Consider the following 12,861-nt stretch of genomic DNA (forward strand, 5'->3'; position numbering starts at 1 on the left):
TCTTTAACAGTGCACAGACGAGGAATTTTCTGCGTAGCCGATAGCGGAGCAAATAACGAGCCCGCCGGTGGAGGGACGAGGGCATCGAGTGGTCGAGGAAAGGATCGATTCGAGCACGACGGTGCGCGAGGAATCGTCGTCGGCCCCGACCGACTCCACGTCCTGGCCGTCCACGTTCGAGACCGACATCATGGACAACGAGATTCTGGTCGAGACGGTGGACTACGTGAAATCCAGCCCGGAATTCGCCACGACGACGCCGGCCACCCCTGAAGAGGTAATCCCCCCCCCATGGTCGGGAAAACGTCGAACGACTTACTCTCACCTCTTTCTCGCTGCCTTTCCGCGAAATCCGAGCCTCTCGAAGCCGAGACATCCTCGAGGATCTTGTTCCGTTTCCGACCATTCGGTAACATTTAATTTGCGATGTTTATTCGCGGCGGATTTTTATTCGCGGACGTCGTTACAACCATCGTAAAACCAGGAAGATGCGCGAAACCGTAAAAATGAGACCAGAAATTGCGTAGTGCCGGTTTTGCCCCGCGGAAATGCTCGTTCCGCGAACCGGATGGCCTGTTTTTATACGGTCTCAATTTTGTTCGAGAAATTTTACTCTTGCCCACCCCGCTCTCTATCCGCGATCGCGAAAATATTCAAGCCGGACAGTTTTATTGGTTTGATATGTTTACTTTTATTCGTCATGTGCACCCGGTGCTTTCGTTTCCCACGCGAGGAACGCGCCCGTCACGTGTGCGGGAACAATCGCGACTCCGTCGCGGTGACGTTCGAACCGAGAAATGTATTTTCGGTTCTCATTGTATGGAAGAGGGCTTCGTCGGCGAGGAGGAGCTAACGAATCGCTGCGGAGAAGTTTTATAAGCTCGACCTGTTAATGTTATAAGGAAATGGTGATTTTATATGTTGCGATATAAATATTTCTTCTATGGTTTAGGTTGAAACCTCTGTGAAATATATTCTATAATTTTGCACATTTTAGGATAATTCTAGGATAATTGTCAGAAGAAGTATACGTAGTGTGATCGATAAAATGTATAACAGAGTTTACGTTAAAAATATATCGTTGCAGCTAAATTGTTAAAAATACATGGTAGCCTAATTTGGAAAGACTATCCGAGTTAGAATAGTCTTCAGTTTCTAAAACTGTGGGCACAGATAATATAGTTAATATTTAACCACAAAGAAATTTTTAACTTTATCTTGATTCACTATCATTTGTTAACAGTCCTAAAAAAATCTGTTCCTTAGAAACAGGTGAACGTTGCTCTAATTTGTTAATTTAATTGAACAACTTACTGACTGCAGGATTTTATAGAAACGATTAGCCTACGATTTTTCTTAAAGAATAAATAAAAAAACTTTTACACGTTTCCAGAATATTCTAACATTGTCAAAGAGTACGATAGGTTAATCGAAGTGAAAAAATAGCAATATTTGCAATTGGAAACAGCGGAGAAATTGAAAGCACTTGATAACGTCGATACCTGCACTGTACTAAACTATGCAAGGCTGCTAAAAACTGCTAATTTTGCAACTAAAAAGCTTGGATTTTGCATAAAAATCCACGGCTAATCTATCACCAATTTTTATCAAAAGACGTGAAATGTTATCTTTATTGTTTAAATTTCCTGCGCTTCGGTTTCTCGACTGTTTTTCGACGCCCATGGTAGAAATATTTTCCGTCACCGAAAAGCATGTTCCACACGCAATCGTCGCATTGCAGTCGACAACGAGCGTCGAATCGACGACCTTGGAGTCGACGTTGCCCAGTAAAGAGGACGAGGATCCGTCGAACGACCCGACAACGACGACGACGACGACGAAGACGACGGCGGCGGTGACGACGACGTTCTCGACGAGCGTCGCCGAGGGATCGACGATCACCGTGATCGAGGATCTCTCGTCCGTGGCGGACGCGGCGACGGAATCGACAACTCTGTTACCGGAAGCGACCGGAAACGATACGGCGACGGAGGACTGGAGGAGAATAAACGTGACTCTGTGGAGTAGGGACACGATCCACTCGAACGCGACGAGCGCCGCGTTCAAAGAGGAGCTCGAGCACGGGAACGCCACGGTGAGCCTGCTAGCATGCCCGTTGAAATATCATTTGCGGCTAAGTGAATTGCAAAACAGCCAATTTGGACGTACACAGCAACATGGACAGGCTACAGTTGTTACGGGAAAATGCTTCACTCGTTTTTACAATTCTAAACCGAATCGATTTTATCTTTAAATTTCGAATTTTTCTCGGCTGATTTAACTCTTTTAGTGTCGGTGGAAAAATAGGTGTCTGGGGAAAAGCTCATAATTCTCTCGCAATTAAATTAAATCATTTACAGTGTTTTATAAATATTATTATTTATATTTATAAATATTTTATATATTTTATAAATATATTTTGAGCTAGAATTCTCCAGCAATGCGAATAGAATGCGCAACGATGTATCGTCGCTGGCGCTTTTCGCAACTTACGCGAACGACTATACACATCCATATCCGGCACTAAAAGAGTTAAAGAATTCGTCGAAACATTCCGTTTCTCTCGACAAATTAACAGCCATCATTCAATCACGTTCCGCGTAATTCGCTTAAAATCACGCGCGAGGCTTTCAGAGTTTCGAAAATGAAACGAGTGATTTTTGGGTGAATAAAAGTTGCGAGCGGGCTTGATTAAACATCGTCATCCGATTGATCTGCACGAAAACGAAATTTTTAGTTCTTCGCGCGGCCTGTTTCACCGGTCGAAAGCAGGACTCGGGGAATATACCTTTGAAAAAATACGAGCACGTACGAATTAACGTGAAAAGAATTCATTCGTCGATCATTGATCAAAATCTACCCGGTAGATGAGTCCGGTCCTCTCGTTCGCCTCATTTTTTTCTATCTCCAGTTAGTTAGTTAGCAAATGCCGGACGAAATATGTTAGCCGTTAGACGGGGGGCGGGAAGGATTTTATTTGAAAACGAAAAAATATTTGGAAAATTCTACGCGGTAATTGGACGGGTGTTCCATTCGTCTGATTAATTATTGACTCGCAGCGGTCGGTGTTGATTTTTCGACGAGATTTCGCTTCGATTTTCGTCGCGAATTTGCGCCAAGAAAACATGACACGAAAGAGCGGTGATAACTAGATTATTCGGATAAAATCGTTGAAAGATTCTGTCGATACAAATTTCACAGGAGAGAATTTATTAATCATGAATATTCGTAGCAATTTTGTCGTCCGAAGCAGTTTTTCCTCTCAAAGATTTAACACGAACAAATAAAATTACACAAAGAATTGTAAATCAACTTTTTCGATTTGCAAGAGAATATTTCATATTTTGATGTTTGACAAATTTGTCTAGTTTCGATAATAAATGAATCGCGAACGGAGATCACTTTGATCGAACCCGGGATTGCGAATCGTCGCGAGCGGCGCTCGCGTCGCGCTGTCAATTTCTGTAGTGATCTTTGAAGGATGCTCGCGAATAAACAGTATCTATAATTGAAACCGGCGAGGGATCGATACGAGCGTGAATCAGTGCCACGGATGGCGGAACGGCGTTCCGCTGTCAGGGAAATTAACAGTGGTGGTGGGTACCTGTTGCGATTAGATGGAGCCGGCCGAGTCGACCCAGTCCATAGGCAAAGGAACGGTCAACAAACCGTCATCCACCGTGCTAATGCCGGACGACATTCTGGTGATGAACGTCACCGTGGAAACGAACGTCTCGGTGGGTCATATTCAGGGTGTCACGGTAAACCCGATTAGGTCAATACCGCCGGACGTCGAGGCCATACTGAACATCACCCCGAAGGACAAGGGGGTCGACTACGTTTACGATTACAGCGAGCCGACGCTGCCGCCGTCGCTACCGAATGTCAGGTAAGGTAAATACCAACCCCTCTGCGTGACTCCGAACGCACGGAGATCCGTGAATCATGTATGATCCGGGATGCTCTAGTAGGGGAGACCTCCGGAGGCTCCATATGTACATCCTTTGGAGCAAAGATAGGGTAGACGGTGCTAAATAATATTTTAATGTTCTCGTAGCGCGTTTATATTTTCGAGCAACAACGAACTTGCGGATTTTCAGCTTAAATAAAGAAGATTGAAAAATTAAAGTTTCTAATACGCAGAGGGTAGGTGTTAAATGAAAAGATTTAGCTGTATATAGTTTCACAGTAATATGTGCGATAAATATTATTTGCATCGATTTTAGGAAGCAGTAATTTAGTTAGAATTTTCTTTTTGTTCTTTTTTCAGCATCGATTATGCAAAACTGTTTCATTTTGTTCTGTTCGAAATTATACACAGAAATTTCTAAAAGAACTAGTTTTAAAAACAAAAATGTTTGAAACATACAAATTATTACATAAAATCTAGTTCTATACTAAACTGTACACATTCAAGTACATTTACAGTAGCCTCTAGCAAATAATTTCTCCAAAGAATGCCCGAGATAATGCAATTCGACATTGTCCACCATTAAACGTTCAGCAAGCGGCAAACACATAAACATCCGCAGCCTGCTAAATAATTCACTGCCATTTCCCTAACGCGCTGTGTACAGAAAATCATAAATTCCCATACAAAAAGGGCGGGATGGGACAAGGCTCTCGTCCTTTGTAACCCGGGAGAAGTCCCTCGTCGAGAACACTCCTTGCCCGGCTAAAACCCTCCGCAGCCGAGTTCCATCCCTCGTCCTCGACCGGTGTCACTGGCAACCCTATATATATATGTATATATATAGTCCCCGCAATCAGTCCGCTGGCATCTCATAAAAAATTATTTTCCTGGAGAAACGAGTCCCCCGTCGAAAACACCCCTAAATCTTGGCCCCCGCCAGGACACTCGAAACTCTTCATCCCCTATAATTCCGGCGGAAGGCAAACAAGCGGCCGCGCGCGCGGCTACGCGAAAGAATTTATTTCACCGGAGAGTCCTTCGTTCCTCTCGACGCCTTCATCAACCCCCAAAATTTCTCCCCTCTATCTCTGCGCTTCTCCCTCTCTCCCCTTCTTTGCTATTTCTCTGTCTGTTTTTCGCTATTTTTCTGTCTTTGTTCTTCGCTATTTTTCTCTCTTTGTTCTTCGCTATTTTTCTCTTCTTCTTGCTCGCTATTTCTCTCTTTTTTGCTCGCTATTTCTTTCTTTCTCTCTCGCTTGTTATTTCTCTCCCCCCCTCTCTCCCTGTCTTGCTATTTCTTTCTTTCTTTTTCTCTTTGTCTCTGTTACGATTTTTCTTTTTCTCTTTCGTGCTATTTCTTTCTTTGTCCTTCCCTCTCGTTAATTATTTTCGTCTCTTTTTCTCACTTGCTATTTCTCTCTCAGTCTCATTATTTCTCTCTCACTCACCATTTCTGTCTCTCTCTCTTTCCCTCTGTCTCTATCTCTTGATATTTTTCTCTTTCTCTCTGTCTCTTTTGCTATTTTTCTCTTGCTCATTATTTCTCTCTCTCTCTCTCTCTCTCTCTCTCTCTCTTTCTCTCTCTGTCCCTCCATCCATCATCCATCCGTCCCATCCGCGCAAACGGCGCATACGTAAGTGAACGGCTGGGGCGGATCTCTCGGCGCAGAGAGACGCGGTTCGCAGGAAAATAAGAGGATGGATGGTGATTCCGCGTTTCACGTAGGATAATTCCGTTCGTGGCGGCGGACGCGCTGGTGAAAGACAAGACAGTTCCGTCGCCTGTCACCGGATATCCTTCCGGCTCGGTGGTCGTGCCTCTGGAATTGCGACCGACTGACACTTCTGGATTTTACGATATCGCCACTCAGGAAAACAGATTTAGCCCGCCCGTCGAGACCGAAGGTAGGTTCTACCTTCAGGAACGAAGGTTGGAAAGGCGGAAAGTACCGCGGCGTCCTTTCCCCTGGCGAAGCCGTTAGCGCCTTCGCTAACGCGACGTTTGCGCGGCTTATGCCAAATTAAGAGTTACGACGGTTGAGCGAACGCGGCGAAGCTGTTAATTTTCTTTAAAAAAATAAATCGTGTTGGGATAATAATTTGGCTAGTATCAATTTTTAATATGGATTTAATATTGGTGAATAACATTGCCATAAATTTGTTGTAAACGTGCCATAAATTTTCTATAAATTTGCTATAAATGTGCCATAAGTTTGCGATAACATTGCCATAAAATTTTGTCTTATACGCCATTTTAATGATAATTTCAGAAAATAGCTTCTCACTGTTTTATTTGGAACACCCTGTATAACGCATTACAGTTCCTATTTGTCGACAGTATTTACTGGTAAATTTATATTCTTTATTGCAATCTTGGTATCGATCAAAAACTCGCACCAGTTTTTGCACACTCGAGAGAAGCGTCGTGTGACGCAACGGTTGCGTCATCGGCCTCGTACGTGTTATAGGACTTTGCACTCCTGTAACGTCGCGCAACGAAATCGTAGAATATTCTACCTGAGCTCATTTTAAAGGGCAAAGAATCTACTTTGACACCGTTTTACGAAATTTTTTTAAAAGAATCTTTCTTATTGTAAGACATAATAAAAAAAAAACTGCAGTTGCCATTCGTTATTCGATATTTCTCGAATATGAAAGAGTTTATTCACTTAAACAAATTGTTTTATAAATTATTTCGAGCGCGCTTTTACCATCAACTTTCCAAAATCGATCTATGATTTTTTTATAATAACTTCAGCGTTATTTAAGTAGCGTACTTTAATTAATACCCCATTTAACAAGCGTTAAAATGTTGGAACAATTATTGTTCGTACATTTGTGACCGAATCCGTTTCCTTATTTCCATTCCATCGTTGAGCGTTCCGACGATTAATGTCGACCCTTTCCCCGCCCCTCTCGTTTTTGTCTTTGTTTTTGCCGCGCTCCTCTCTCCGCCAACGACCAGTTTGCGGAAATTCATTTCGCAAAATTGGAAAGGTCCCAGCTGTTGCCCGCGGACACCAGTCGCGTTTTTGACACGGACGCGTATCGCGGGGCTGACGTTATAAAATTTCGAGTCGCAGGCGATCGGCGTGACGCTGACGCGCATTCATTTCGCGAAACTGTACACCGCCACCGGTGGTTGCGCGCCGCGAATCCGTCGCGACGAGCCTGACAGTTCCTCCTCCTCTCTCTCTCTCTCTCTTTTTTTTTATTCCACTGCGGAATCCCGTAGATTTATCTAATTTATGAATTATACCGCTGTTGGATTTTTTTTTGAAATGTTCTCGCGTCGCGTTCCCGTGTCCCCCGGACCTGTGGAGATGATCGTGTGCCTGATTTCGTAACCAGTGCGCTCTCCTGCTCAACAAATGTACGAACAATTTGCCGGTGCGCGATGCGCGCGTTTACGATTAACGGCAAGTGGTGGAACGGTGCTCGTTTTGGAGCGAGCATAGGTTGCGACAGGATTTAGGACTCGTTTTACGGTTAACGAAAGGAATATTTTGTCACTGTATATTTTGAAGTACATTATAGTATATTTTAAAGTATAATACAGTATATTTTAAAGTATATTTCAGAATATTTTAAAGTATGCTATAGCATATTTTAAAGTATATTTTAGTGTACTTTAAATCATATTACAATATGTATGTATTTTAAAGTATATTTCAGTATATTTTAAAGCATATTATAGTACATTTTCAAAACATATTACAGTACATTTGAAAGTATGTCACATTATAATAAATACAAGAAATATAAAGAATACAAGAAATATAAAAAATATAAGAAATAAAAGAATATAAATTTACTAAACAAAATTGCGTTCAGTTCATTACTGTTAATAGCTCCGAAACACAGTCGGTTTCTTGCTGAAACAATCTTTCTGTCGCAAGGTGGTTTCGTGCCGCGCGAGCCGCCGTATTTCGACGCCCCTTATCATTCCACCGATTTGAATCTGGAAATTGGAACCGGCGTCACCGTGGTTCCCGCGCCAATCACGAATCCTCATCGTAAAAGTGACGGTAACGGATCTTCCTTTATTTCTTTTTTTCACAAGCCTATCGAAACATTTTCTCCGACTCTGCTCTCTCTCTCTCTCTCTCTCTCTCTCTATGGTGCATATGAAATATCGGATTTTTAAGTGAGTATATAAAACTGTATATCTTTTCTTCAAAAGCTATCGATTTAATGAAAATGTGCTCCACTTGGTACAATACAAATCAGCATCCGCGTTACACCTATCGCGACATAACTCGGCAAACACCTCAATTTACTGCAACGTAAACCGGCGCTAACGTTCGCCGCGTCTTTCGCGCATTTCGTTGCAACGATGGCACCGCGTTGCACCGTTCCCGCGCATCACATTCGCATGTTACACACGGCTCGCATTTTGATATTACACCGTTACGTGTTCGTCTACCATGCATGATATTCCGGTTCTATTTTCTTCCGGGAATCATTCTCGACTTTCGGCTCGACGAGACACTGTTTTCTGTTTCACGAAAACCCCCAGTCAGCAACTGCCTCTTCGAGAACATGGAGCACCGTCACGGCGAAATTTTGCCCAGCAGCAGCGTCTGCGTGATCTGCATGTGCTACTACGGCGAAGTGGTGTGCTCCTCGGAGAAGTGTCCTCCTTTGAAGATCGGCTGCCGGCGGATCAACACCGACAAGACCTGCTGCGGAAAAATCGTCTGCGGTACCGTAAAACGACTGATCCGCCGCGAAACGATCGATTACGCGCGAAGAAGCTTATTAAACAACAATCTACATTGATTTATAACATTTATATTTTATATAGAATATTTAGATTTCATATATGATATTTATATTTTATATATGACAGTTCGCGAAATGATAAGACGAAGGGGTGCTTTGTTTCAGGAGCTGCGAGGTTTTATTTAAATTCTACTTAACCCTTTGTGCGCTGTTGTCTTTTCTCAGGGGGCATTGTGATTCTAGTATATCACTAGACATTAAAGTTTATTACCTAGTATGGGGAATTAATTTATTATAGCGCAAGTTTTTGAGAAATGTACGTTTCTCTGAAGAAAGCAAATCAGAATGTGGCACTGAAAGTGCAAAGGGTTAAATTCTAATTTATTTGAAAACTGTACGATAAAAGAACATCCGACGACATTGACATCAAAAAGTAATCCTAAAAATACGACTATGAAAAATGTCTTACCATAAACCTTGCCTCCTCGAACAAAACGCTTCCTTCAGAAACGCCCTCTTCCCTATCATAAAAAACAGGCTCAACATTTAACTACTCAATTCACCCCTTCGACGCTCTATTTTTGAATAAATCATAAAATCAAATTTCTAAAATAGACGAGAAGAATTATCCAAGATCTCGTATGTCCTAAATAACCATTCCTTAACTCTTTCAGTGGAGGCGGACGAGTCCCCGACGCTGGTGTTGGACCGTGCGGACGCGACAGCGCCGTCGCTCCACCAGCCGATAGTATCGCCGGACCCATTCCGTGACGTGATCAAGACCGAGCCAGCCCCTGATCTGCCATCGTTGATCGAGGACATGCTGCCGTACCTGGTGGAGCACGGAATCACCACGCCGAGACCGAGCAGCAGCAGCAGCAGCAGCAGCAGCACGACCCTAAATCCTCTGCAGAGCCAGGGCTCGAACCAGCTGCAGCAGTCGTTCGGCTTCGACTACATAGACAAGCTGACACTGGTCCGTCCTCCGTACGACTACAGACCGGAGGACGGGGGAGAGAGGCCGGCGGGGGGGACCAAGTACGTCGTCAGCCAGGACAATCACGCGAAGGAGCCTGCCTCGGATGGTTATTCGAAAGACAGCGAGTCGGGGAAAGTGTCCGCCGAGAGACTCGATCACGATAAGATCGGTGCACCCGTCATGGAACAGTCTACTAAGCAACCCGAGGATCGGCCTAAGAATGCCAGCGATCCTAACCCTAGCCTCGAGCTTATTAAATCGAACACTTCAAAGAGCGACGAGGCTCTAGCAGAGTCAGAGGACTCGTCGCAGGTAGGGGACACCAGGGTCCACCCTACCACCGCGAAGATCCCAGAAGCTACCCCTGAACCAGAAGAGCCCATCTTCTCTCTGGACAGTGTCCTCGATCTACTATTCTCGAGCAACAACGAAGCTTCCACCGAAAGCTCCACGGAAGCTTCCACAACCACGACCAGCAGCAGGTCCACGACACAGTCGAGCTCGAGGTCGACGGAGGACAGCCGAGGGCCGATCACGGAAACCGGCACACCCCCCTCGAAGATCCTTGAGAACGAGATCCCGGTTTCAGTAGCCAGTCTGCTCAAGCTGGCCGGATGTAATATTTACGGGAGGATGTACCGGGTCGGCAGGATCATCACCGAGCTATCCGGACCCTGTCTGGAGTGCAGGTGCACGGAGATCGGCGTCCAGTGCAAGCAGCTCCAGTGTTGATTGCGGCCGCCCGGTTGACGAGCTTGTCTTTCTTTCTTTCTCTCGTCCCGCGGTGAGATTGGGGAGGGAGGGAGGGGGGGACGGATTGATGCATTCACTGCTGTTTGACACTCTCGTCCGACGGCCAACCAGAGTTTCACGGGGATCCGGCTTTATCGGAAGGTGGTCCGGTCGCGATCCGCTGTTCTTTGACCCTACGGAAACTAGATTGCGGGTTTTATGGCGGTCGCGGAGTACGGAACGCGGTAAGCCGCGGTACAAGGGTGGCACGCCGGAACTCGGAACGGCTTCTAGGCTGAATGCCGGAATTCTTGATGGAAGATGCGACTCTTGCGAGACAGCTCCGAGGGAAACGATCCGATCGCGGGGAGTTCGAACGGTCGCGATTTCGGGGTGTTGTGATCTACTGTCGTGGACGAATGGCTATATGGACACCTTACACAAAGAGATATACTTCTCCCGAATTGGTCCTTACGAGGCGAATGTTTTTTATTTTTTAAACTGAATGACTGACAAAGTCGAATCGGGTTTTTCTAATTATTTTATCTCTCTAGTTTTATTTAATTCCACAGCGATTAAAATGAATAGGAATTAAGTAGAAGTTTCATTATTTTCCAAACGGTTCTAATAAATGAAAAATTGTTTATCATTCTGCGTATAAGTTATATTTAGATTCAGCGGCTAGGAACTCGAATTTCGACGCAAATTTTCGTAACCACGATATCGATCATTACAAAGTAACAAGATCCCTCGTTTCCCTGTTAATTGGTGAATTAAATTGGGTCTCTCTCTCTCTCTCTCTCTCTCTCTTTCTCTTGGTCAGATCTTCGACGTCCGAGTGTTGATCAGTTTCCCTCTAATTGGTAATTAACATGGAACTGCCCCTAAATCCAGAAGACTGAAAAACAAATCGAATCGAGATCGTTAACTTACCTTCCCTTCTATTTTTTCTGTTCGCTAACTGCGCCTTCATTTCTCTCTCTCTCTCTCTTTCTCTCCCTCTTTCGAGACACGAGCAGTGAATACGTTGATTCGTTAGCGTCAGGTGCTCTTCCGTAGCTCTCGCTTTCGTTTAGCGATTAGGTTGATCGGAGAACGCCGCCACGGTTGAACGAAGTTTTGGATCGATGAAATTTATCGGACGCGCTCTGAACGCTTTCTTTATGCGGAATAATAAAATTGTTGACTATGTTACCATAAGTATTTTGATTAAAAATTTTTATAAGATGTAAAATTACCATATCCTTATGACCATAACAGTCATACGCAACTAACAAGGTTAAATCGCGTTGCAAAGCGAACCACGAATGTCGAACCTACACATTAAAATTTAACGTAACTTTAACTATTCTAATTTTTGTAAAATTGTTAATCTAAAATCTGTCTTTTTAACGCGAATGCATTGGCGCGGTGGTGCAAAGTCGGGCCGAGTGGCTTCCCCCGCCTTTTATTCCGACGGCGTCGTTGACCAGGACGTAAACGCTCCTCGTAGAAGATCTACGGTACGGGAAAGATCGATCAGGATGTAATTGTGAGGAATAGTCCTTCCGTGCTCCGCACGGATAAGTGGATAAAGACGGAAGTTAGCGCTTCGTCCCCACACCGTTTTCACGGGAATTATACCGCCGCTGTATATACGCAACCGAGCCGCGCCATTTTGATTTATCTGCGGCAATTTATCTTCGACGGTTAAATGCAAAGGATAGGAGCCCCGGGGACCCGGGGAGCCAGGGTCACCGGGATCCGAATTAACTTGTTAAGTGCGTTCCGATTTTTGCGCGACCGGCTCGCGACCATCGATTTTGGCGATCGAGAATAGGTCGCGGTATCGTCTGGATCGCAAACATGGTGCAGCGACGAAAATTCGAAATGCTTCTACACAAGAGTTCGTTGTTCAATTAGCTCGTTTGGGTTTAAAATTATTGGGTTTAATATTTCGCGTTTAAAATTTCGAGAAAACCGGTTTAATTGCACTCGTCAAACTTTCACGGATCCGTATTTTCAGATTTTTAGAGTTTATATTGCGTCTGGTATTTAATTTGTTGTCTCTGTTCTTGTAAATTTGATTGTTTACCGTAGTTCGATTGTAATTTGAAGTTCGGATAGCTTGGACTATGGTAGATTGATCTAACTTGTAGATTGATTCCAACCGGTGCAATTATATTGTCCTGCAACTCTGAACGTCGAATTCTCGAATCAAACACGGTCCGTGATTTTCTATTCGATTTTCTTGGAACGTTTATTGATCTCACGATTTCATTGGAACATTTATTGATCTTTCGATTTTCTTAAAACGTTTATTGATCCTACGATTTTCTTGGAACGTTTATGGATCTCACGATTTTCTTGGAACGTTTATTGATCCTTATATATCTTCCTTCGTTCTTCGATTAAATGCTTTGTTTAAACAATATCGCTCACCCGTATTACGGAAATTTCGTTGTTTAGACAGGTTCAGAATGCGCGTCCGTCGAATCGTTTTATTTATTGAAATTGTACCGTTCGACCGTGG

The 12,861-nt window shown here is 44.0% G+C and overlaps 1 protein-coding gene across 1 annotated transcript in view; it reads left to right on the top strand.

Moving 5' to 3' along the window:
* Positions 1-11,180, top strand: part of LOC144474462 (uncharacterized) — a 28,200-nt gene extending 17,020 nt beyond the window's left edge. Inside the window, exons 2-8 of the mRNA XM_078189306.1 lie at positions 45-277; positions 1,742-2,095; positions 3,618-3,889; positions 5,640-5,818; positions 7,813-7,941; positions 8,433-8,618; positions 9,313-11,180. Coding sequence (XP_078045432.1) covers positions 45-277; positions 1,742-2,095; positions 3,618-3,889; positions 5,640-5,818; positions 7,813-7,941; positions 8,433-8,618; positions 9,313-10,349 — 2,390 coding nt within the window. The 3' untranslated portion in view covers positions 10,350-11,180. The remainder of the gene's footprint in view (positions 1-44; positions 278-1,741; positions 2,096-3,617; positions 3,890-5,639; positions 5,819-7,812; positions 7,942-8,432; positions 8,619-9,312) is intronic.
* The last annotated feature ends 1,681 nt before the right edge of the window (positions 11,181-12,861 follow it).

The sequence above is a fragment of the Augochlora pura genome, chromosome 8, assembly GCF_028453695.1.
Source record: "Augochlora pura isolate Apur16 chromosome 8, APUR_v2.2.1, whole genome shotgun sequence".
NCBI lineage: Eukaryota > Metazoa > Arthropoda > Insecta > Hymenoptera > Halictidae > Augochlora > Augochlora pura.